The sequence below is a fragment of the Tursiops truncatus genome, chromosome 3 (genome assembly GCF_011762595.2).
Source record: "Tursiops truncatus isolate mTurTru1 chromosome 3, mTurTru1.mat.Y, whole genome shotgun sequence".
NCBI lineage: Eukaryota > Metazoa > Chordata > Mammalia > Artiodactyla > Delphinidae > Tursiops > Tursiops truncatus.
Genome location: NC_047036.1, coordinates 115787003 through 115812144, shown reverse-complemented (window position 1 = coordinate 115812144; position 25142 = coordinate 115787003). Strand labels below are relative to the sequence as shown.

The following is a 25142-nucleotide window of genomic DNA, read 5'->3' as shown; positions in this document are numbered from 1 at the left end:
AATTCACCTGTGAAGCCATCTGGTCCTGGACTTTTGTTTGTTGGAAAATTTTTAGTCACAGTTTCAATTTCATTACTTGTGATTGGTCTGTTCATATTTTTTATTTCTTCCTGGTTCAATCTTGGAAGGTTATACCTTTCTAAGAATTTGTCCATTTCTTCCAGGTTGTCCATTTTATTGGCATAGAGTTGCTTGTAGTAGTCTCTTAGGATGCTTTGTATTTCTGTGGTGTCTCTTGTAACTTCTCCGTTTTCATTTCGAATTTTATTGATTTGAGTTCTCTCCCTGTTTTTCTTGATGAGGCTGGCTGATGGTTTATCAATTTTGTTTATCTTCTCAAAGAACCAGCTTTTAGTTTTATTGATCTTTGCTATTGTTTTCTTTGTCTATTTCATTTATTTCTGCTCTGATCTTTATGATTTCTTTCCTTTTGCTAACTTTGGGTTTTGTTTGTTCTTCTTTCTCTAGTTCCTTTAAGTGTAAGGTTAGATTGTTTATTTGAGATTTTTCTTGTTTCTTGAGGTAGGCTTGTATTGCTATAAACTTCCCTCTTAGAACTGCTTTTGCTGCATCCCATAGGTTTTGGATCATCGTTTTTTTGTTGTAATTTGTCTCTAGGTATTTTTTGATTTCCTCTTTGATTTCTTCAGTGATCTGTTGGTTATTTAGTAATGTATTGTTTAGCCTCCATGTATTTGTGTTTTTTATGTTTTTTTCCCTGTAATTGATTTCTAGTCCCATAGTGTTGTGGTCAGAAAATGTGCTTGATATGATTTCAGTTTTCTTAAATTTACTGAGGCTTGATTTGTGACCTAGGATGTGATCTGTCCTGGAGAATTTCTGTGTACTCCTGAGAAGAATGTGTAATCTGCTGTTTTTTTAAATAAATTTATTCATTTATTTATTTTATTTTTGGCTGCTCTGGGTCTTCGTTGCTGCACGAGGGCTTTCTCTGGTTGTAGTGAGCCGGGGTTACTCTTCGTTGTGGTGCGTGGGCTTCTCATTGTGGTGTCTTCTCTTGTTGTGGAACATGAGCTCTAGGCACACAGGCTTCAGTAGTTGTGGCACGTGGGCTCAGTAGTTGTGGCTCATGGGCTCCAGAGTGCAGGGTCAAAGTTGTGGCAATGGGCTTAGTTGCTCCACAGCATGTGGGATCTTCCCGGACCAGGGCTGGAACCCATGTCCCCTGCATTGGCAGGCGGACTCTTAACCACTGCGCCACCAGGGAAGCCCTAATCTGCTGTTTTTGGATGGAATGTCCTATAAATATCAATTAAATCTATCTGGTTGGGGCTTCCTGTAAATAAATGATGACACAATGCATCCATAAAGAGAGAGGGAGGGAGGGAGGGAGGGAAGGAGGAAAGAAAAGAATGAAAGAAAGAAAGAAAAGAAAGAAAGAATTGCTAATTAGGAATTAAAAAAAAATCTGTCTGGTCTGTTGTGTCGTTTAAAGCTTGCGTTTCCTTACTAATTTTCTGTTTGGATGATCTGTCCATTGGTGTAAGTGAGGTGTTAAAGTCCCTCACTATTATTGTGTTACTGTCGATTTCCCCTTTTATAGCTGTTAGCAGTTGCCTTATGTATTGAGGTCCTCCTATGTTGGGTGCATGTATATTTATAATTGTTATATCTTCTTGGATTGATCCCCTGGTCATTATGTAGTGTCCTTCCTTGTCTCTTGTAACATTTTTTATTTTAAAGTCTGTTTTATCTGGCATGAGTATTGCTCTCCTTTGATTTCCATTTGCATGAAATATCTTTCTCCATCCCCTCACTTTCAGTCTGTATGTGTCCCTAGGTCTGAAGTGGGTCTCTTGTAGACAGCGTATATATGGGTCTTCCTTTTGTATCCATTTAGCAAGCCTGTGTCTTTTGGTTGGAGCATTGAATCCATTCACGTTTAAGGTAATTATCGATATGTATGTTCCTATGACCATTTTCTTAATTGTTTTGGGTTTGTTTTTGTAGGTCGTTTTCTTCTCTTGTGTTTCCCACTTAGAGAAGTTCCTTTAGCATTTGCTGTAGAGCTGGTTTGGTGGTGTTGAATTCTCTTAGCTTTTGCTTGTCTGTAAAACTTTTGATTTCTCCATGGAATCTGAATGAGATCCTTGCCAGGTAGAGTAATCTTGGTTGTAGGTTCTTTCCTTTCATAGCTTTCAATATATCATGCCACTCCCTCTGGCTTGTAGAGTTTCTGCTGAGAAATCAGCTGTTAACCTTATGGGAGTTCCCTTGTATGTTATTTGTCGTTTTTCCCTTGTTGCTTTCAATAATTTTTCTTTGTTTTTAATTTTTGTCAGTTTGATTACTATGTGTCTTGGCGTGTTTCTCCTTGGGTTTACCCTGCCTGGGACTCTTTGTACTTCCTGGACTTGGGTGGCTATTTCCTTTCCCATGTTAGGGAAGTTTTCGACTATAATCTCTTCAAATATTTTCTCGGGTCCTTTCTCACTCTCTTCTCCTTCTGGGACCTCTGTAATGCGAATGTTGGTGCGTTTATTGTTGTCCCAGAGGTCTCTTAGGGTGTCTTCATTTCTTTTCATTATTATTATTTTTTAATCTTGTTCCGCGGCAGTGAATTCCACCATTTTGTCTTCCGTGTCACTTATCCGTTCTTCTGCCTTAGTTATTCTGCTATTGATTCCTTCTAGTGTATTTTTCATTTCAGTTATTGTATTGTTCATCTCTGTTTGTTTCTTCTTTAATTCTTCTAGGTCTTTCTTAAACATTTCTTGCCTCTTCTCAGTCTTTGCCTCCATTCTTTTTCCGAGGTCCTGGATCATCTTCACTATCATTATTCTGAATTCTTTTTCTGGAAGGTTGCCTATCTCCACTTCATTTAGTTGTTTTTCTGGGGTTTTATCTTGTTCCTTCATCTGGTACATAGTCCTCTGCCTTTTCATTTGTCTGTCTTTCTGTGAATGTGGTTTTTGTTCCACAGGCTGCAGGGTTGTAGTTCTTCTTGCTTCTGCTGTCTGCCCTCTGGTGGATGAGGTTATCTAAGAGGCTTGTGCAAGTTTCCTGATGGGAGGGACTGGTGGTGGGTAGAGCTGGCTGGTGCTCTGGTGGGTAGAGCTGGCTGTTGCTCTGGTGGGCAGAGCTGAGTAAAACTTTAATCTGCTTGTCTGCTGATGGGTGGGGCTGGGTTCCCTCCTTGTTGGTTGTTTGGCCTGAGGCGACCCAACACTGGAGACTACCCGGCTCTTTGGTTGGGCTAATGGCGGACTCTGGGAGGGCTCACACCAAGGAGTACTTCCCAGAACTTCTGCTGCCAGTGTCCTTGTCCTCATGGTGAGCCACAGCCACCCCTTGCCTCTGCCGGAGACCCTCTAACACTAGCAGGTAGGTCTGGTTCAGTCTCCTATGGGTTCACTGCTTCTTCCCCTGGGTCCCAATGCACACACTACTTTTTGTTTGCCCTCTAAGAGTGGAGTCTCTGTTTCCCTCAGTCCTGTTGAAGTCCTGCAGTCAAATCCTGCTAGCCTTCAAAGTCTGATTCTCTAGGAATTCCTCCTTCCATTGCTGGACCCACAGGTTGGGAAGCCTGACGTGGGGCTCAGAACCTTCACTCCTGTGGGTGGACTTCTGTCGTATAAGTGTTCTCCAGTTTGTGAGTCACCCACCCAACAGTTACGAGATTTGATTTTATTGTGATTGTGCCCCTCCTACCGTCTCATTGTGGCTTCTCCTTTGTCTTTCGATATGGGGTATCTTATTTGGTGAGTTCCGGTGTCTTCCTGGCAATGATTGTTCAGCAGTTAGTTGTGATTCTGGTGCTCTTGCCAGAGGGAGTGCTTGACTGAAAGTATTCTTGATTATGCCTTTTAATTACCACTTATTATCATCACAGGTAGAGAAACGTACAGCAGTCAATGAATTGATCCATGTCTTGCCACTTCCCTTTCTGCAAGTTGTCTGCCCTTTCTGTCTTGTGAGAGAGAGGAGTTCTAGAAATGGGAAGAAGAATGAGAGATGCATCCCAAAGGTCTGGTGAGGAAGGCTGATGCCAGTGGACTTTTAAATGGACGTCTCTTTACATTTGTGAATAGTTTCATGCTTATGCCTCTCATTTCTATGAGCCTCCCAAGGAGGGCATCTGTCTGACCAAACTGTAGAAAACTAGCAGGCTTTAGTTCAGTGGAAGAAACATAAAGTAGGACAGTCAATACAGAAAACATTGATTGGTCATGCTTTGAATCCAGTGAGTAGTAGACATTGGAAGCATAAAAGGCCAGCTCCTTAGGAAGGATTTTAATGTTGATTTTGTGACCCTTTGCATCTCATACTCATGAGGGTTGAATTTGATTATATTCGTGAAGCAAAGTCTCCACCCCTGGGCCCAGCTGCTAAAGTATAAATTCACGGTATTTCTGTGCTGGAAGAGATCATCCTAGGGGGTCTTTATATCAAGTTCATTGCAAACATCAGGACTGAGTCTTGTTCAGAGCCAAGGGATGGCTGTTTGTGGTTCCTTGGGTGAGTAAAGAGGAGGTACCCTTCTAGTTCTGTCACCACCCAGGGCTTCAGTTTTGCTTTCCATTGGTTCCTATTTTACTGATAAAAGGAGCCCCAGAGAAGTGAAATGGGCCATATACTTTTTTTAGGGCCACCAGTGTATTAGCGGCAGAGCCAAGACTCAAGCCAGAGAGCTCACAGAAGATGGCCATAGATGTTGCTAGAATTATTTAGAGCCTTGTAAAGATGCAAGATATTATTGCAGTTAAAAATCTCTAGGGAGGGAGAAGGCCCTGCCTCCACTGACTGCCTTGTTTATTATCTTACAACTCTCACCAGTGAGGTTTTTGGCTGTCATGCTGATTTTTAAAAAAAATTTATTTATTTTATTTATTTATTTTTGGCTGCGTTGGGTCTTTGTTGCTGCGTATGGGCTCCTTCCAGCTGTGGTGAGCGGGGGGCCACCCCCTGCTGCGGTACGCGTGCTGCTCATTGCGGTGGCTTCTCTCCTGGGGCGGAGCACAGGCCCTAGGCGTGTGGGCTTCAGTAGTTGTGGCGCACGGGCTTCACTGCTCTGCGGCATGTGGGATCCTCCTGGTCCAGGGCTTGAACCCATGTCCCCTGCATTGGCAGGCAGATTCTCAACCACTGTGCCACCAGGGAAGCCCTGATTTTTCTCCTATTTATGTTGAAGTGTGTTTCCTTTTGTTCTTATCCCAAAGGAAATAGATTTGAAGTTTCCACTTGTTGTAGAAACAGTGAAGTAGTTCCCAGGCCAGACTGCTGTGTGTTCTGTAAAGAATGGAGCCAGTGAACCAGTGGACCTTATTTTGTGATCCAAGCAAACCTTTAAAACATTTCTAAAAGAAAAAGAAAGTGAAGGAATAAATGGTATGTCAGGTGGTTTAAAACCACTCAGGGGTCCAATGTTTGTAGCAGCACTGTTTACAATAGCCAAGACATGGAAGCAACCGAAGTGTCCCAACACAGATAAATGGATAAAGTAGATGTGTTTTATATATATATATATATATATATATATATATATATATATATATATATATATATACACACACATATATATACACAATGGAATATTACTCAGCCATAAAAAAGAATGAAATAATGTCATTTGCAGCAACATGGATGGACCTAGAGATGATCATACTAAGTGAAGTAAGTCAGAGAAAGACAAATATCATATGATATCACCTATATGTGGAATCTAAAATAAATGATACAAGTGAACCTATTTACAAGACAGACTCACAGACATAGAAAACAAATGTATGGTTACCGGAGGGGAAAGGGGCCAGGAGGGATAAATTAGGAGTTTGGGATTAACAGGTACACATACTATATATAAAAGAGATGAACGACAAGGACCTACTGTATAGCACAGGGAACTATATTCAGTATCTCGTAATAACCTATAATGGAGAGACTTCCCTGGTGGTCCAGTGGTTAAGACTCCATGCTTCCACTGCAGGGGGCACGGGTTTGATCCCTGGTTGGGGAACTAAGATCCTGCATGCCGTGTGGTGAGGCCAAAACAAACAAACGAACAACCTATAATGGAAAAGAATCTGAAAAAGAATAAATATATACGTACTGAAACTAACACAACATTATAAATCAACTATACTTCAGTTGAAAAAAAAACCCAGTCATGGGTCAGCTCGCTTGGTTTCTTACTCTGCTATTTACTTATTAGATTTCAGATTGTGAACAAATTACTTATTTTCTCCAAGCCTTGATTTTATAATCTGTAGAATGGGAATAGTAATAGCTACTTTTGTAACTGAATTGAGAATTGCAGAAAGTGCATCCGCTGGCACAGTATAAGTGCTCTATATATTATTATCAATAATGACAGCAACAGCAGTTTCCAGTTCCTGACCTGGTTAGAGGGTAAGTTATGCTGACTGGGCAAGTGTGTGATCTTAACCATCGCATCATTGTGTTTGTTGGTTGGCTTATTATTCCTATCAATCACACTGATCATGCTCATGCTAAATAACTAAAAGTTTTGAACAGCAAGGAAGTTTGCAGCTTCTCTGCCATCTCTTTCCTTACTCGGCTTAGTTCTCACCTTTTTGAGGCTCTCTCTAACTGGCTGCCCCAGTCAGGGGACTCCGTTTCCTGTGCAGTGTCTGACATGGTGATTTTAATGGAGCAGGGCTGGCTGGTCCAGAGTCTGCCTGCAGCCCTCTGAGGCAATGTGTTCTTGTCTCTTGCCTTCTGCTTTTCAGCCAGACATGAAGCCATTAGCTCATTAAGGGGACTTTGACTTCTGTCACAGCTTTCTTCTGATTTGTATGCCCATTTCTGGCCTTGTGCAAGGTCAGAGGGGCATAGTCAAATACACTGACCCGGATTTTGTGCTCAAGTTGGCTCTTTTCCTGTGAGATTTGCAACTGGTTCAGTGTAGCAATGGAGGTGGGAGTGGGGAAAAAGCCCCTGAAGTTACTGCCCCCCATTATATTGATTTCAAGCTGGGGTTTTAAAAATCCTGAGCATCATAGCTATAGCCTGTGCCTTACTTCTCTGAATGAAGCAAGTAGGGTAAAACCTCATTATTTGGGGGCAAGAACAGTCTGAATAGGTAACAAACCCCAGAAATTAAAGAGTGTTTTCAAAGAAATGCCATTGTCTTAAAATTTGGGACAAGCCTCTGCACTATCTTTCTCGTCTAGTCTTACTGCTTCCTCTGTTTCCTGTAACGGTACCTGAGTTTTTATAGGAGCCTCCTCCTGTCTTTTCCTTAGGCTTCCTCCAGGACATTGTGTACCACTGCCCATTAGGGTCTTCCTAAATACAGTGCAGATTGGAGAACACTCATGTTTAGAAGCTTTCAGTGGCACTTACTGGTTGCTAAATAAATTCCGTATGTATCAGTTGTCCTGGTGTTCATGCTTATCACGGTGTATCCCTGTCCTACCACTTTAATTATATCCTGTACCATTACCAATACCCTTTGCTCCTGGTAAACTGATCCACATGGTCCTGTAATCATTCCGCGTGTTTGCGTCTCTGCCAGTTCTTTTGTCCAGAGTACTCTCTGCTTAGTTTCCTACTTTATGCTGCAGATCCACCTTCTTCAGTCAGTCTTGCCTGATACCTACTCATCTGTATCCCCATAGCAACACTTTGATTATAGAATTCAGCATAGTTTACCCTGGTTCATTGCTTTGTCTCTTATTGTATGAGGATCTCATGGACATGGGCATGCTTTATTTTGTCTCCAGCATAATGCTGAGTGTAACATGGACACCGTAAATGCTTGTTGAATGAATGAATACATGAATGCCTGAGAAATGATTAACAGTTATGTTCAAATCTCAATTCTTCCCTGAAATATTCCTTGATCCCTAATCACAGTGAGTCTGGCACACTCAACTCCCAGAGCCCTTTGTGTGAAACAGTCTGATTCTTTAGAGTAAGTCTTATCTTCCCAACTTGATTAGAAATTCTCGGAGGGCAGAAACTGCATCCCTCATTCTTCTTCTTTGTGTACCCAGCCCCCAGCATAATTCCTGGCACACAGAGGGTGTTTAATACATGCTTTTGAATCCAGGAATCCAGCCATTTGGTCAATTCCTCTGCCTACCAGTTCATCAGCCTTCTCTGTCACTCATTGGCCAGGGGTCTCCAACTCAAAGATGTTCCAGGGCCGGGTCAGAAACAGTGTGAGGCAGCAGGGAATGTTGGGCTGTGTCAAACCGGAGCGCTTATGAGCTCCATGGGGGACAGCTGCTACTCAGCCCATTATTGCCATGGGCGAGTGTGGCTTTAGTGGCCTCGTCATCTCATGTTACAAGAGAAGCTAGAAATCCAGATTTTAATGTGAAATCCACAAGGACTACCAAAGCACATCTGTGGTATAGATTTGACCTATACACTATCCATTTGTGACCTTTGGGTAGAGGCTGAAATTTCACACATTTAAGTTCCTTGTGGAAGAAGAAAGGAAGGGGAGGGCATAACCTGAAAGCTTTTGAGGGAGTTTTGGTGAAAGCCTAGCTTGGGTAGAGAGCATCTTGTGACTTTCTGTGGGTAGTTGACTTAGTTTCTTGAGCTGAGTCCTGCAGAGACCATGCATGGTCTGGGCTTCATCCTCCCTTGTATTCTGTCCCCAGAAAGATGGTGTCCTGGGGACATGCGTGATTTTTGCTCTTTTTGCCCAGCCTCGGCTGAGGCAGGTTTGTTGGTTGTTCTTGCTTCTGTCGACTTCTAAGGGCCTGGTGGTCAGGCTGGTACAGTGCGAAGTCCCAGAGACCATTCCTGTTAATGGCTTCTCTGAGAAGGGGTTCTGGATGAGCAAGCACAACGGAAAGGGAAATATATTGTACAAAATCATTGCCTAAATGTGGTCAGCCAAGGGGCAAAGCAGTATAATAGCCAGAAGGAAATCTGTACCTCTAGGGAGCCTCTTGGAGGGCATTATCTTTCTTTTGGCTGTCCTGTTCTTTTCATAGTCTCTAAGGGCCCATGGCAGTGCTTACTGCTTGGTATTACTTGCGGGTCTGAAAGTGTTGCCACCAGTGGTATCCTCATCTGCAGTAGAAACTAGCTAATAGGAATATCTGGAAGAATACATGAGAAACTGAAAAGAGTGGTCGTCTCTGGTGAGACCCCCTGTGTGGCTGGAGAACAGGAGAGGAGGGAGACTGACTTTTCATTGTATACCTTTGTGTGCTTTCTTTAATTTGAACCATGTACATATATTGTTATTTTTTTAATGTACCTGAGCACACCTAAGTTTGATCTCTTCAAATTCTCTGTTCTCTCTTTAGTCCTGAAGCATGGGTTTCTCTGTAAACACCTAGACCCAGTCACTGTAGATTGCCTCTCAGAGGTGGCAGCCTTGCTTCTCTGGTCCCCAGAAGTGTTTTAGGGTTTCTCACTTAGGGGTCTTAGAATGACAATCAGGCCTAAAGTACGTTCAACATTTTACTGTTTTTAAAGGGCTTTTGGATACATTGTTTTATCTGATCCTTACAACATCCCCATTTTATAGAGGTGAAAAATTGAGGTTTGGGGAGTCTGAATGACTTACTTGGGGCCATATAGCTAGTCAGGGTAGAGCTGTGACTGTTCCGGGTAGCCTTAGTTTACATTCATGCCCCTTGCTCTAAGTTCTTATGGCAGTGAGGTAGTCTTCTCTTTTTGGAATTCTCTTACAGGTTTTCAGAGCTGTTGCAGTAGGGGCAGGGGGTGGAGCTGTGGTGTTTTCTCTTTCCTCTTTCGGCTCTAGCTTTTCCCTCTTTAGGAATCTCAGTTACATAGGCCTGTCTTCTCTGGAAAAAAGGGTCAGTAGTAGGTTTCTCCATTTTCTAAAGCTCCATTGGGGCGATACCTTTTAGGGAAGCTTGAATTGACAGTCTGGTTTTCTATTCTTTGCTGAGTGTTATTGCTATTAGGCAGAGGGCTTTGTTTCCAGGTTACAAATCTTTTGAGCAAAGAAGTAAGTATGGAATAGAATTGGAAGGACTCATGTAGTCCTTGGATATAATTTAATGCTCCATGTCCCAGAGAGAGTAAACATTGTAAAGTGTGCAAGATGGATTTGGATTAATATCCTGACAACATATGGTTTGGCATGTAGGGCACTCCCTGGGAGTGTCCTGGGAGACCCTCCTCACCATACACAGCCTGCCTTTGCCGGGTGGTCCCTTCCCACAGGTCTTCCCAGCAGCTGTTGTGCACCTGGGTGAATCATCAGCTTCCCTAAGCATTGAAAAAAACAATTTTAACTGATGAAAGCCCTCATACAGGAGGCGAAATAAACAGACAACCCTGAGAGACAGTGTGTTCTTAGTTTCTTGTACTTGTACTTCTTAGTTTCCCCTGAGTTTGTCCAGGGTATTCACTTCCATTAGAAACACTGGCTGATACTCACCACTGGTCTCTTCAGAATACAACATTGGAAATCATCTTACCCTGGGACTTCCCTGGTGGCGCAGTGGTTAAGAATCCTCCTGCCAATGCAGGGGACACGGGTTCCATCCCTGGTCCGGGAAGATCCCGCATGCCTCGGAGCAACTAAGCCCATGCGCCACAACTACTGAGCCTGCGCTCTAGAGCCCGCAAGCCACAGCTGCTGAACCCGTGTGCCACAGCTACTGAAGCCCGCGCGCCTAGAGCCCGTGCTCCACAACAAGAAAAGCCACGGCAATGAGAAGGCCCCGCCCACACCGCAACAAAGAGTAGTGCTACCCTGCTCGCCGCAACCAGAGAAAGCCCGCACGCAGCAACGAAGACCCAATGCAGCCAAAAATAAATAAATTAATTAATTAAAAAAAAAATCATCTTACCCTTTCCAGTCTGCTGCCCCTGGTGTCATGGGTGTGGAAGGTCTCTGGAAGCTTCAGAGAGGCAGTGAGCACCATGGAGGGAAGGCTCAACTGCTTCTAAGAACTAAGCAGAAATCTTTGACTTTTTACCTTTTCTATTCTTACTTAAATCAGAATAAGGTTGCCTTCAAAGAGAATTCTGTGTATTACTGACACAGCTCAGAGTGGGAGAGGCTCCTGGTACCTCCTTTGCAATCTCTGAAGAGAACTTATTGGGGGCATGCAGAGATCATGTTCAGGTTATCTTTATTCACCTAACCCTAACCTGTGCTATGCTGAAGAGAGTTGTTATAGAGGTATGTACCAGCTGATGGCTTAGTCAAGGCCTCACTGTTTGGCAGCTTTGCAGGTCTGGAAACTCAGCTAGTTCACCCAGGTTTAAGTTCCAGTGGGCTCTCTTAAGCATATGAAATTCATGAGACCATCAAGCCACAGTTTCAGTTAACTAATTAGCTCTGAGAAACATGACTACCAAGTTGATTTGTGTGCACAGGTAGGAGCATTGTCTCCACTATAGGAAAGGTGAGCTGGGAGCCAACTCAGCTCTGGAGGACGTCAAGGTGAAGCATGGTGGAAAGCTCTTGGCTGTAGATAAGATATACACGGATTCAAACGGTATACTAGCTGTGAGACTTGAGATGAGTTATTTAACCTCTCTGCTCCTATTTCTTCATTTGTAACCCCCCCCCCGGAGTTTTCAGATATGTACATAGTAAGCACTCAGTAAATATTTCATCCTATTTATTCCCCTGTCTCCTTCCCTCTCCTCTTCTTTCCTCGCAGCATTGTCCTTCTAGGGCTATATCTGTATTCTGACCAAAATACACTCGTCAGTCTGTTCGGGCACCAGGAATGTATTGGAGAGAGATTCATTTTTATTCTCTAGATTCCCTTTTCTGTATCCTTTGCAGACCACAGTCATTCTTTTACCACAGGTTACAGTAGGAACAACTAGATTCTAGCTCTCCTCAATCTGTTGCAACCTAAGTAGGCTTTCTGGCTACCATTGAATCTACAGTTTTGGTTTTTTTAAAAAATTTATTTATTTATTTATTTTTGTCTGCATTGGGTCTTTGTTGCTGTGCATGGGCTTTCTCTAGTTGTGGCGAGTGGGGGCTACTCTTTGTTGTGGTGCGCAGGCTTCTCATTGCAGTGGCTTCTCTTGTTGCGGAACACGGGCTCTAGGTGTGCAGGCTTCAGTAGTTGCAGCATGCGGGCTCAGTAGTTGTGGTGCATGGGCTGAGTTGTTCCGTGGCATGTGGGATCTTCCCGGACCAGGGCTCAAACCCGTGTCCCCTGCATTGGCAGGTGGATTCTTAACCACTGTGCCACCAGGGAAGCCCCAAATCTACAGTTTTTTGCTGAGCGCCCACTATGTGTCAGGTACTGCTTGGCCATGAGAATATAGTGGTGAGAGAGTCAGAAACACCTTTCCAAACTCCCTTCTCAGATGGGTTACTTCTGTGGATGACTGGTCTTGTGCATATTTTGTTGCTTCATACTAATTTCCTTCTGAGAGGACAATCTTCTCCCTAGACCTAGGAGACAGTGCCCCTTTGTGCTGCCTGGGCCATGCCTGCTGGCTTGCTTGCTCCCAAGTGATGAGAGTAGTAACAAGCTGAGGCTGAAGGAGAAAGCCCTGTGGGCTACTACTGCCTCGGCCACACATGTCCCAAAGGCCTGCGCTTGGCACTCTTGAATGTTCCTTTTCTCCTTGCACACAGATTATAGTGTTCATGGGTAATTTAAATTCAAATAACCTTCCGCCCCCTCTCCGCCTTTAAAAAAAAAAAAAAATAGAGCCCTGTGTATTACAGGGTAGAGAACAAGGAGGGGCAGCCCTGGTCTCCTGGTGGGGTTTGTTTTATCATGTGTTTTTTATGCAGCCTCGCTATGGGTTGCCTTTTCTTTAATAAGGCTAATGTGTAATTCAGGCATATTGATATTCTGTAGTCATAGAATCTCACATCTTTCTCTACTTTGTCATATATAGCGTGACATATATAGTCACATATATATACTGTGTCAGGGGCTTCGGCTGACTGGAAGTGGGACTTGCTTCTCCATTTTGGACTCCAGGCTGCATCCTGGCCCCTGGTGGGCTCTGCATGAAGAAGGCCCAGCAGCCAGGTTGACGGATTTCTTAGCTTCAAAATGGGGCCTGAAGATAGCCCTCTGTTCCCTCTTCTTCTTTCTGTTGCCAATTTACCAGCAGTTGCCAAGAAGTGTGTATAGGGAAGCAGGCAGAATGGCTCTGTGGGAACCATTTATATGAGAGCTCCCAGTGGAGAAATGCATTTTCCTTTCCTCCTTCTCTTGCTGTGGTGTGTAGCATTGTGATTTGGTACTGCTTGTCCCTCTGCAGTACTGAGGCCTGTACACGACTCCTCTGACCCTGTAGGGGTTTTCAACAATAAATTGCTTGCTGCTTGGTGTTTCCGCCAAATTCCATCACCTTCCCAGGAATGGGGGAGTGTGTCAACAATTAGGGACCTAGCAGAGCCTCTGTTTCTGGTACTGTGACCGCTGGAAATATGGTGGTTGAGCCCACATGAGCCATGTTTCCCACTGCTGCTGGGCCTGGGCATTTGCTGCAGTTGGATTTAGCTTTAAGAGTCACACTAGAGGCTCGGTTGGAAAGGAGAGAGCACTGAGTAATTATTGCTTATGTACCAGTTAAACCTATCAGCCAACAGATGTTAAGTGCAGGAAAAAAGTGCAATAATGTTATTATAATGGCATAATAGTTACAATAATCAGCTGGCATAGCATTTGATAAGAGGCAGATCCTGTAATGAGTGCAAGGGAAGGGTTAACCTTGTACTATAGCACAGGGAATGGGTGCTTAATCTTGTAAGTGTGGATGTGAATGATTCAGGTATTGAGTTGCTACCCTCTCTGCATAGCTAGAGGGGCTATGGAAACTTCAGCTAGGGTTGTCTGCCTTAAAGGTACTGTCTTTCTCATGGTGTGATGGAGCATACACCATCCTTTGGTTTAAGTTTTACCATCCTAGCACCCAGCAGCAGTGGGTTCTAGGAAAGGCAGAGAGACTTCATTCCTATGGGCCCATTTGGGATTTTCAGAAAATCCAGCCTCATCTTCTTAGCTACAGGTGATGAGCTCTACTCCCTACAGTGAAATATATTCCATACCTGGGGGGTGGGGTGTACCTCATTTATATGTACATACTAATTGAGGCTGTGCTTGCAGAAGATAGCCTCTCCTTACCCAGAGAGCTTGCTGGAGCTGCATTCCCACTCTGGATAGGAAGGTGGTGGTGAAGGGGTGAGGAGCAGAGCTGGGCTCATAGATGATCCACAAAGACAGCACTGGGGTAGGAGAAAAGAGTGTTTGGATTCAGGCAGACCTGGGTTTGCTCCTGACCTTGCCACTCGTTAGCTGTTGGACAAGTTTAACCTCCCTGAGCCTCACCTGCCTGACTTTGTATGTGCTTATCTATGTCTCATTTGACTAACAGCCCTGTCTCTGAAGTACCTATCACTATGGCTGCCACTAAGCAGAGCTCAGTAAATGCTTCTGCTTCCTTCACCCCACCCCCACCTGCCTATCCTAAAGAGTAGAAGGGCAAGGACAAGACCCTTCTGCTTCTAAAAGGAATTTTGGCCTCAATTAGAGCTTTATGTGAGTTTCTTCAGGCCCTGGTGTTGCTTCTCTGAGCCACAATCTGTAGACCTACTTTGAAGCTGCCTCTCAGGGGGACTTTTGATACTTCATGTTTGGGCACATCTCTGCTTTATCCAGGGAGTAAAGATAGGGTTTAAAATCCCTTCAGGGAATGGTATCCCTGCTTCTGCCTCAGTTGCCTGCAGCCTTGCTCCTTTCGCCTTTTTCGTTTGGGTGGGTCATGTGGGGGCACTGCCTGCCTTGGGAAGTACTTGTTTCTTGCAGAGGCTGCTAGTTGTTTGGCTCAGTCTCTTTACTGGGTAAAGGTTATTATATTTCTATATGCCTGGGCTTTTGCTGTGGACTTTTATTTTGGAAGCCTGGAGTACTCAGACAAGGTGATATCTTTTTAGTCTATTTTTGGCTGTAGGCCAGCTTATCACTATGGCTACCATGGCAGGATATAGAAAGTAACTTCTGAAAGAAATTTGGGCAAGAGAAAGGGGGAAGGGGAAGAATAGTTCGTCTTAAGGTCACAAGAGGAGAACAGCTCCTCTAAGCAGAACCATTTTGATTTGGACAGAGCTTCATTTTCCTTCTCTGAATTTTTCTTTCAGTCAATAAACATATATATAGTGTCTGTTACATTCCAGACACTATAGTAAGCCCTGAGATACACTTGTGACCAAGTCATATACAGTTCCTGCTTAGAGTATTGAGGAATATAGACATCAAATCAAATTATAACCATATACATAAATGTAAAATTACGATTATAATAAATGTGTGGGAAGAAAGGAATGTGGTACCATGAGAATATTTGACAGGGGATTTGACTTGATCCTGGGGTTAAGAGGGTATCAGGGAAAGCTTCCTTGAGGAAATGGTGTTTGAGTTAAATTGTGAAGAACAAACAGATGTTTACTAAGCAAAGTGACATGAGGTTGAAGAGCATTTCAGGTTGAGGGCCCAACGTTTACAAAGCCTCCTGGGGGGGCGGGGGTGGGGAGCAAAGAAGCATGACTTCTGTGGGGAACTGAAATAAAATGTGGCCAGAGCACAGAGAGTGAGAGGAGATGGGTACAGGGTCAGGTTGGAGGGGTTGGCAAGGGCAGGCCTGTTCAGCCGTGGCAAGGCATTTTGTATTTACTAGAAGAGTTCTTTGGAGGGTTGTTAGTCGTGGTTGTGGTGGTGAGATGATGGAATTTGCACTATGAACAGATCACTCTGTTAGATGGAACATTGGATGGGTTTTGAGAGAGTGAGAATGAAGACCAGAAAAGGAACATCACTGTAATAGGTTACTTGTTTTCCTTCAGTCAGCTAAATGGTAATCTTGAGATCGACCCCATGCCATGTTGCCTTGTTCCTCCTGAGTCAAGTCCTCTCTCAGTGCCCACCGTCAGTGTGTTGTTGGGACCACCTGGCCACTCAGCAGACGTGGTGGCTCAGAGTACTGGCATTTGGCATTTTTCCATCTTCCCAGAAAAAGGCCTGGAGGTTTCATGCCTGTCGCTTGTTAACATGTGACAGCAACAAAGCACTTTGTAACCTGCTGTCTTGCCATCCCTGTGTTGGCTGTCACTACTGAGCAAGGGCTTCCCCTTTCACCTTGTACCGCTTAAGCCACTGACACGGGCACCTCCCTGAGATGTGATGTGCCAAGTTAGCAAAGCCAGCACCTGCAGTTTGTATACCACTCAGTTCTGGTTGATGCAGGTGTGCACATGTTCTCTCTTGGCAGCAGCCAGTGTCTGGAGGGCCGGAAATGTGCTGTAGTCATTCTTCCCACTGTGTAGCCAGGAAGACTGAGATGCAGGAGGAACCTGTGGTATAAAGAAGCCTGTGTCAGAGTCACACGCTGTCAGACCAAGAGTTAGGTGCATGGTAGGTGGTTCCAGACCCTAGATCAGAGCCCTTCCTCAGCAGTACTGTAGCCTTGGCCACTGCTCCTTTCACTTACTCAGCTGGAAGGCCATGCTGCATATAGTGGTTAGGAGCACGACCTTTGCAATTGAGCAGACCTTAGTTAGAATCTCTGCTTCACTACTTATAAGCTGTGTGATCTTGGACAGGTTACTTCTCTGACCCATAGTTTTCTTAGCTCTAACTGGGAAATAATAATAAGTTTCCACCTCACAGGGTAGTTGTTGTGAAGTATTGGTGAGACTATATGAAAGGTGCTTAGCTTCCTTCACAACGTAAATGATGAATAAAAAGTGGTAACTTTTATTAGCCAAATGGTTTATTTGGCTAATTTTGTTTGTTTTCCATGCTGGGCATGGCAAAAAGATGACCTGGCTTTGAGGTGCTTAGTTTTCTGATCACTTTTTTTTTTTTTTTTTGGCTGCATTGGGTCTTCGTTGTGGTGCGCAGGCTTTCTCTAGTTGCGGCGAGCAGGGGCTACCCTTCATTGTGGTGCACGGGCTTCTCATTGCAGTGACTTCTCTTGTTGTGGAGCACGGGCTCTAGGTGCACGGGCTTCAGTAGTTGTGGCACGCGGGCTCAGTAGTTGTGGCTCGTGGGCTCTAGAGTGCAGTCTCAGTAGTTGTGGCACACGGGCTTAGTTGCTCTGCGGCATGTGGGATCTTCCTGGACCAGGGCTTGAACCCATGTCCCCTGCATTGGCAGGCAGATTCTTAACCACTGCGCCACCAGGGACGTCCCTGTGGTCACTTTTTCTGCTGTTCTGTGTGGTCATGCTTCAGTAAAACAAGGAGTCCCCTAGAGAGGATCCTGATCAGATGTCCACTTGGTGATGCTTTGTCTCCCTGTGGGCCTCTTCCTCCTCCTGGGGCCCCTAGCCTCCAGCATGCCTTGATTCCTGTTTGCTCCTGGCTTGGGGGTGGGGGTGCTCAGCTCTTGGTTAGGTAGCCCTGCTTCTTGCTAGGACTGCACCATTTGGAGCAGCCTCCTCTTTTTGTTGCCTTCTGAGTTTCCACTTCTGGTAGTGAATAGCCTTGGCCCTTTTTATTTGTTTCTTGAAACACTCCATTGTTGCTGCTACTTTTCCTTTGTAAAATACTGTGTAAGGTGGTTGACATAAAAGAGACCATGAAAAATAGGCTGGGTTGTGTTTTCTCTAAAGGTTTGTTTAGTACCAAATTGGTGAAATAAAATACCCCCCAGTGGTCTTGGGCGTGGGGCGGGGAATGATCTTTGTAAAGGGATTGTATTTGGTGGAGGTGTTGAAGAAAGTTAATTTGATTTATTTGATTCCTGCGGGGGTGGAAGTGAGGGTGGAGGAAGGACAGAGTCTTTTACATTCTCTGAATCGGAGCCTTCATTGGCTGAGAAGATGAAATGTGTTGGTCTAGAGTGTGCAGGCCCTGACCTGTGTTCATGCTTTCTTCCTCATTCATGGGGGTAGGGGTGTTGCCATGATGAGTTTATATGTCCCTTCATTCACTCACCATTTAGTAAGCTGTGTGCACTGCATTCTGTAGGAAGAAAGAGAATTCCACTTCTGCTAATTGCTAGTTTTTGACCCTGTCCTAGTATTTCTGTGACTCAGTTTCCTCATCTAAATAAGGTATGCTGATACCCACCTGCTGGGGCAGTTAGGATGAAATGAGATAATGTACATCAAGAGCCTGGCATGTGGTAGGTGCTCAGTGAATGGTGAGGATTATAGTACCTTCAAAGACTTCATACCCCATCAAGTAAAGAAGCCATGGACGGGACCGCAGGTGCCAAGAAAGGCTGGCCAAGGGCACGGAATGGTGAGAATGGATTTGGTTTGTTAGGGAAGGTTCCTGGAGAAGATATTTGGAGTCAGGCCCCAATCTTTGTTCCTCACTGGGGAATATGAGAGACTGCTTAAGTTAGAAGAAAAGCAATAAGCAGAAGATTTGAGTGGTCACCCAAAAGAACTATTGTCTCTCCCCCCACCCCCCAAACAGAAAGGGGTTGGGAATCATTAGAGCAAAGTGGATGGGGGCCCCGGCTCTTTCGAGTCAGACTGACCTGGGTTCCAGCCCTGGCTCTGCCTTGTACATGCTGTGTGGTCTTGGGCAAGTCGTTTCCCCTCCACTCTGAACTTTGGTGTCCTCATCTGTAAAATGGAAATGATAATATCTACTCATAGTGTTGGTTGAAAATAATGTATGTAAAACAGCACAGTGCCCTTGACATAGTACATCTTCAATGACTTATAGATTAAGAAACAGTTGAGCATGTCTCTTGGGAAATGAAACCCTTTGAAATTTCTGGGGACAGATAAATTTTTTCAAAAGTCAGTCTACGTCCTGGAATAAGCTACCAACTTTCCACAATAAGTTCTTAAGGACCATGTAGCTCCCCTGCCTTTCACTCTCTGCTGGCTTACCATCATACTTAGAATAAGGTCCAAACTCCCTACCCTGGTTATAGGCCTTTCCTGAGCAGATCCCCACCTGCCTGCCTTGGCAGCCACATTTCCTGCACTCTCCCCCTCTATCTCCGTGTTCTTGCCACAGTGACCTCCTTTCTGTTCCTCACATAGAGGACCTTTGCTTCAACTGTACCCTTTGGCTGGGATACTCTTCCCTCACGTTCACTTGACTGACTCCTTGTCATTCAGATCTCAGTTCTGCTGTTACTTAAGAGAAAGACCCTTCCTTTTCTCTGGTTTAAAGTGACTACTTTTGTCATGGTAACGTAAGTGTTTGATATTTTTCTTGTTTGCTTCTTGTTGACTGTCTATTCTCCCTCCACCAGAATGTAAGTTACATGAGAACAGCTGTCTGTCATGTTCACAGCTGTATTTCCAGTGGTAGAAACAGTGCCTGGCATATAGTAGATGATCAGACAACATTTATTGAATGAGTGAGCTTGTAAATGAGAATGGATTTTGTTATTACTCAGACTGGGTACACAGGTGCTCACATTCATAATGCTTTGTTTCCTAAATAAATGTAATCAAGATGATTTTCTTTCTTGTTCATTACTTATTAATTGTTCCCCCCCCTTCCCCTCAACCATTAATTGGACTCTTCTAGGGAGAGGCTGTTTTTCTTTGGCTTCCTTTTATGTGGCTTTCTTTCTTCCAGGCATTTTGTTACTGGAAAGGGGAGTTTGTAGTTATTGGGCTTTGGGCATTGATTTTTAGGTTTTCTGTTATAAGGAAGCAAGCTTTAGTGCATTTGCTTGGAATAAAACAAACACAGAAGCTGACCATGATGGCAAATTTATCTCACTCTGATTTTTCTCACTCTGACACTTTTTGCAGTACTACCTAAGTACTTAGACAAGGGCATTAGACAAGAATTGACAAATTGAGGATGGCCAGATAGATACAAATTCACAGAATGTGAGTGAATAGCAGGGTGAGACATGGAGCAGTCAGAGGGGATAGCGCTTCTCTTTCTGGCAGTGCCCTGTTTTTTCGTGGCAAATGTTAGTGGCATGAGTGAGACCTGGACCAGTTAACTGTTCCCCTTGCAGGGGGCCTGTAACCTAGGGAGCTGCAGGGGCTTGTAGGCTCAGTACTGCTATGCCCACCTGGTAAGTCCTAGGCAATCTGCTTTGCTTTGCTAGGGAAGCACTCCAAGCTCCTAGAATAAGGAAGAAGCAGGAATCCAGCCATCTTTGTAAATGTTTGGGTCCTAAATGTTACTAGTGCTCAAAGACCTGGGCCTGGATTTAGAGAATGAAATCCCAGACATGGATATGAGCAGGAGAGTGTGTCGGGAGCAGAGTAAGCCAGCAGACATGGGCTTAAATTCCTAAAAAGGGTCTGTGTTCGTTGAGAACTATAGCCCTGCAAGTACTGGTCTTTACTCATTTCCAAGGCTCCCTTTCTCCCACCTAAAGCTGCCTTTTCCTTTTCCTTGTCTCTTATAGACGGTTATCTTAACCTGCTTTAGATATTGTTGACTCTTCACTATTTATAAAGCTCAGAAAAGGAAGATATTGGATAGTTCCTTGTCAGCTCTCTCCTTATTTTCCTCCTGTGAAGGGCTTAGACTTGTGGTTAATTCAGGGTATTTGGTCACTCTTGTTACTACTAAGTCGGTGTCTTAACTTGCTGTCATTACTGACCATCCTCTGTCCATCTGGGGTAATCTTTAATTTGTGTTTAAATTTATCTAGAAGTCCACTTTTTAGTGAGTTTTTTTTTTTTTTTTTTTTTTTTTGCGGTACGTGGGCCTCTCTCTGTCGCGGCCTCTCCCATTGCGGAGCACAGGCTCCGGACGCGCAGGCTCAGCGGCCATGGCTTATGGGCCCAGCCGCTCCACGGCATGTGGGATTTTCCCAGCCCGGGGCACGAACCTGTGTCCCTTGCATCGGCAGGTGGACTCTCAACCACTGCTCCACCAGGGAAGCCCTTTAGTGACTTTTTTTAATGCAAGAATTTCAGCTCTAAGCCAGCAAGACAAGTATTTGAAGATTCTGATACCAGAAGGTGGCTTTTTGGTAGAACAGCAAGTAGCTCTGTCAAGCAACTTTCTCTGGGCTCAAAAATCATTATTCTCACTTCTTTCACCTCCTCTCTTCTGTCTTTTCTGAGCTAAATGATGATCTCTATTCCTTTAATCTTCTCTCACTTCTCTATTTCCTGGTCCTTCTGTTGTTTCTGCAATTCTTGTTCAAAGGAATATTTTCTTTCAGAATTTTCACAGCTTTCTTCTAGCCAGGATTGTAGGTAAAATGTTAGGCTCCATCTCCTTTTCCCCCAGGCTATATAACATGTGTTTTTGTGTGTGTGTGCGATTGTAGGAATGTGGTTGGGATGGGTAAAATGCAGTGTTATACTCTCCCACCCCATTTTGAGTGTCATCCATAATTCTGAGTCATTTAAAGGTGCGTCAGCCAGTGAGTCCCCATACTAGGGGTGGTGATGGCCTACATTTCAGGTAGCTTATCAGGCTACCCCTTTCTTCCTCCCTCCCTCCCTCTCTCTCTCTCTCTCTCTCTCTTTCTTTCTTTCTTTCTTTCTTTCTTTTCTTTCTTTCCTTTCCTTTCCTTTCCTTTCCTTTCCTTCCTTTCTTTCTCTCTTCTTGCATTGAGTTTTTGTTTGTTTTTAGGTTAAAAAGTAAACCAACTTGTATCTCTTTTTATTTTGATTTGCGTTGATTTTCTCTTCTTTCCTTAAATCCTAAGAACTTCTTCAAAACCAGTTGCCAATTATTGTGTTCACAAGGATTTGGAGGGTCAGGCCCCCCAGTCCTGCCCCCCCATATTCTTCACCTGTGTATCTGATGGAATAATAGACTACTATGGAAACAGTTCTCAAATGTCTCTCTTCTCTTACACATGCATGCACACACATGCACATGAATGAACACGTTCATTTTCTGAGGAATGGACCCTTCTCTAAGAGGAATCCATCTTGTTTCATGCAAATGCCCTCCATTACAGCAAAATTCAGGAGACTTTGAAAAAGGTAGAGTTAGTGAGGTTTTTTTTTTTGCCCCCAAAGGCCTCAAAGCTCTTAAAATAAACCTTTAAAAACCTGCCACTCAGAGCTTCAGCTCTGAGAGCAGACAAATTGCAAACCTGGTGCAGTAAGACTCTCCTTCTCTCCTCTGATCTTTTTCCTCTTTCTCCCTCAATTTATTTTAACATCCCCTTTCATGGCCTTACCTAGGAAGTTGATTCAGTCCTTCATTGCCAGCTCTTAGCAGGAGAAGCAGCAGGGCTTCCGGCCCTAATTTATGGTTTACATTTCTTCTCCATTCTCTTTCTTTGCCACCCCAGTTCCTCATCTCCCAGCATCCTACTGACCCCTCCCCCATTAGGATGGACAGTGTTACCTCATGTGACATGTAGCTTTGGAATTTGATGTCAGTACTAGCCTAGTGATTTGGGTAGCATTTGGGAGCCTGTTTTGTGCCTGTGCTGCTAGAGGCGGAAATGGGGGCTTTTCTCTCACGGTACCATCTTTCTTTCCCCTTGCCTGCCTAGCCCTGGTGAGCACTGTTGCCGGGGGAAATGGAGAACTCTTTACCCTGATTAATTCTAGGGTATTATCCTATGAAGTTACAAAACAGCATTTCGGAGCAAGATGTCAGGGCGTTTCCCTGCAGTTCCCATGGAAGGAGATGACCTTTCAGATACATTTTTCAACATCTTTGGGGCCCATTTGAAGAGAGCTGAAGCAATAATTAGGACTAAGCAAAGAAAACGAATTTGGAGCCAGAATATTTTAATAAGAAGGTTAAAAAACCAGAACCTGCAGATACATAATAAATAAAGAGTTTTGAGCTTTGTTCTCTTCTTATTTATTCCTTCCCTTTTTGCCTTTGTTTTTGGTTTTCTTCCCAAGACTTGGGGACTCTCTGTCATTCCCTTGGTGGTGGAATGAGGATCTTGTTGGTGACAGCCTGCTAAGTGAGATTCAGGCAGGTAGAGGGAGCAGAGGTGGGCTCCCTTCAGGTACTGCTAAATCCAGGAGTTTTGGTTCGTTTGGGGAAGGGGTAAACTTGCTTTCATTTTTAGGTTCATTTACATTCCCCCAAGGATTCTTTGGGACTAACTGTATTTTCCAGATGATTCTCTCTGAGAAATGGGGAAGGAAAGCAATTTTCTGGACAGTTTTTGCTAGGCTTTCTGAGCAGTTGGAGCCTCAAGCCAAAGATACAACATGGGTTTGTCTCCTTAAGATCTTCTCTAGGTCACAGTAGTAAGGCCCCCAGTTCATTTGGGAGGTAGGCAGTATGATATAGGTAAGAGCTTGGACTTTGGAGTCAGATCTGTGTTTGAATTCTGACTTTGCCACTGATTAGCTGTGTGACCTTGGAAAAGTGACTTTACCCCCCTGAGTCTAGCTTTCTCATATGTAATGGAGGATAACGATAGTACCTATGGCATAGGGCTGTTGTGAGCCCAATGTCTGGTGAATAAATACTTTCTAAATGTTAGCTGTAATTCTTATTTTGAGATACTGATGGAATATCAGATTGAACCTTCTTGGCAAGTGACAATAGGGTAGGAAGTTGCTAGAAGAACCACGAAGGAAGATAGGAGGTTGAGGGAGAGAAAAAAGCATTTAGCAAAAAGAAAAGGAGGAGAACTCTGGGTACTGTAATGAGTTACCTATTATTTTACTACGTTAGTAAATTCCAAGTCTTCCCCTTTGCTAATCCAGCAAGCTGATTGTTCTCCCAGAAACCCCCAGCTTGTTACTGGCTCCTCTGCAAAGATTTAATAGCCACAGCCGCCACAATATCCTCCAATACCAGGACATCATTATTTTTATAAGACATACAGCTGTGTTTTGCCACCTTCACTTTGTTTTGTTTTGTTTTGTTTTTTTTTGCTGTACACGGGCCTCTCACTGTTTTGGCCTCTCCCGCTGCAGAGCACAGGCTCCGGACGCGCAGGCTCAGCGGCCATGGCTCAAGGGCCCAGCCGCTCCGCGGCATGTGGGATCTTCCTGGACCGGGACACGAACCCGTGTCCCCTGTATCGGCAGGTGGACTCTCAACCACTGCGCCACCAGGGAAGCCCTGCCACCTTCACTTTGAAGTGTTATAAACAAAGCTCACCATACTTGTCAGAATAGGTTCAAAAAGTGCATTTGAGGTGCAGTACCTTTGCCCTGACAATGTGTTTTTAGCTTGCTTGTTAATTCAGAATTGGTTAACTTGAGGAACCTCTGTGCCAGCCTGCTCACTCCACCACTCATCTCAAAGGCTTCAACAAAGGGACTCAGTGTGGCACTCTCCTTCGCTCTGTTTCCCTGAGAAGTCATCAAGTGGGGAACAGGAAACAGTTCTGTTTCCTGTTCTTGGAGCAGGAAACAGTTCTTGGAGCTGATACTCTTCCCCAAACGTGTTTGTATGGGAAAGAATAAATCACGGGCCGAATGGAGCAAGCAACAGAGATTAGGAGCTTCTTGATGTTCTGGAAAACAGTCAAGCGTAAACAAATAAATTAGATGAAAACCTTTGTTAGACACTTTGGTTTGCTTTCTCAAAGGCTTCAACAAAGGGACTCAGTGTGGCACTCTCCTTCGCTCTGTTTCCCTGAGAAGTCATCAAGTGGGGAACAGGAAACAGTTCTGTTTCCTGTTCTTGGAGCAGGAAACAGTTCTTGGAGCTGATACTCTTCCCCAAACGTGTTTGTATGGGAAAGAATAAATCACGGGCCGAATGGAGCAAGCAACAGAGATTAGGAGCTTCTTGATGTTCTGGAAAACAGTCAAGCGTAAACAAATAAATTAGATGAAAACCTTTGTTAGACACTTTGGTTTGCTTTCTCATCAGGATGTTGGTCTGTAGGCTGTTTCTCTCCATACCTGATAATTAGAACACTAAGATGTTAGTTTTGCCTCTGATAAGTATTTGCTCTGATATGGGAGAAGGAGGGAGAGAGGCTTGTCTGGGGGCCTTGCCATAGAGGAGCTGTTGGTGCCGATTACTTCAAGTCTTGGCAGGGCCACCCATCAGTGCACAGGTCTGGCTTGGGGAGGCTGTGTGCAGAGAAGGAGCAAGGCACAGGGCTCAAGGGTGCAGGCCTGGAGTCACAAGGACTCAGGTTCAAAGGCTGACTTTGCCACTATTAGCTGGGGGTATTAATTTCCTGTGGCTGCTGTAAGAGGTTAAAACAAGCCTGATGACTTAAAACAAGTAGAGATTCTAGTTCTCATTCTGGAGGACAGAAGTCTGAAGTCAGTATCACTGGGCTGAAATCAAGGTGTTGGCAGGGCCACACTCTCTCTCGAGGCTCTAGGGCAAATCTGTTCCTTGTTTCTTCCAACTTCTGGTGGCTGCTGGC

The 25142-nt window shown here is 44.3% G+C and overlaps 1 protein-coding gene across 6 annotated transcripts in view; it reads left to right on the top strand.

Moving 5' to 3' along the window:
- Positions 1-25142, top strand: part of SIL1 (SIL1 nucleotide exchange factor) — a 296046-nt gene that overhangs the window by 57786 nt on the left and 213118 nt on the right. The window contains exon 1 of one of the 6 annotated variants that reach the window (XM_073801852.1): positions 3942-3988. The exons of the other annotated variants lie outside the window; for them this stretch is intronic. Coding sequence (XP_073657953.1) covers positions 3957-3988 — 32 coding nt within the window. The 5' untranslated portion in view covers positions 3942-3956. Of the gene's footprint in view, positions 1-3941; positions 3989-25142 lie in introns of those variants that run through there. 6 annotated transcript variants of the gene reach the window in all.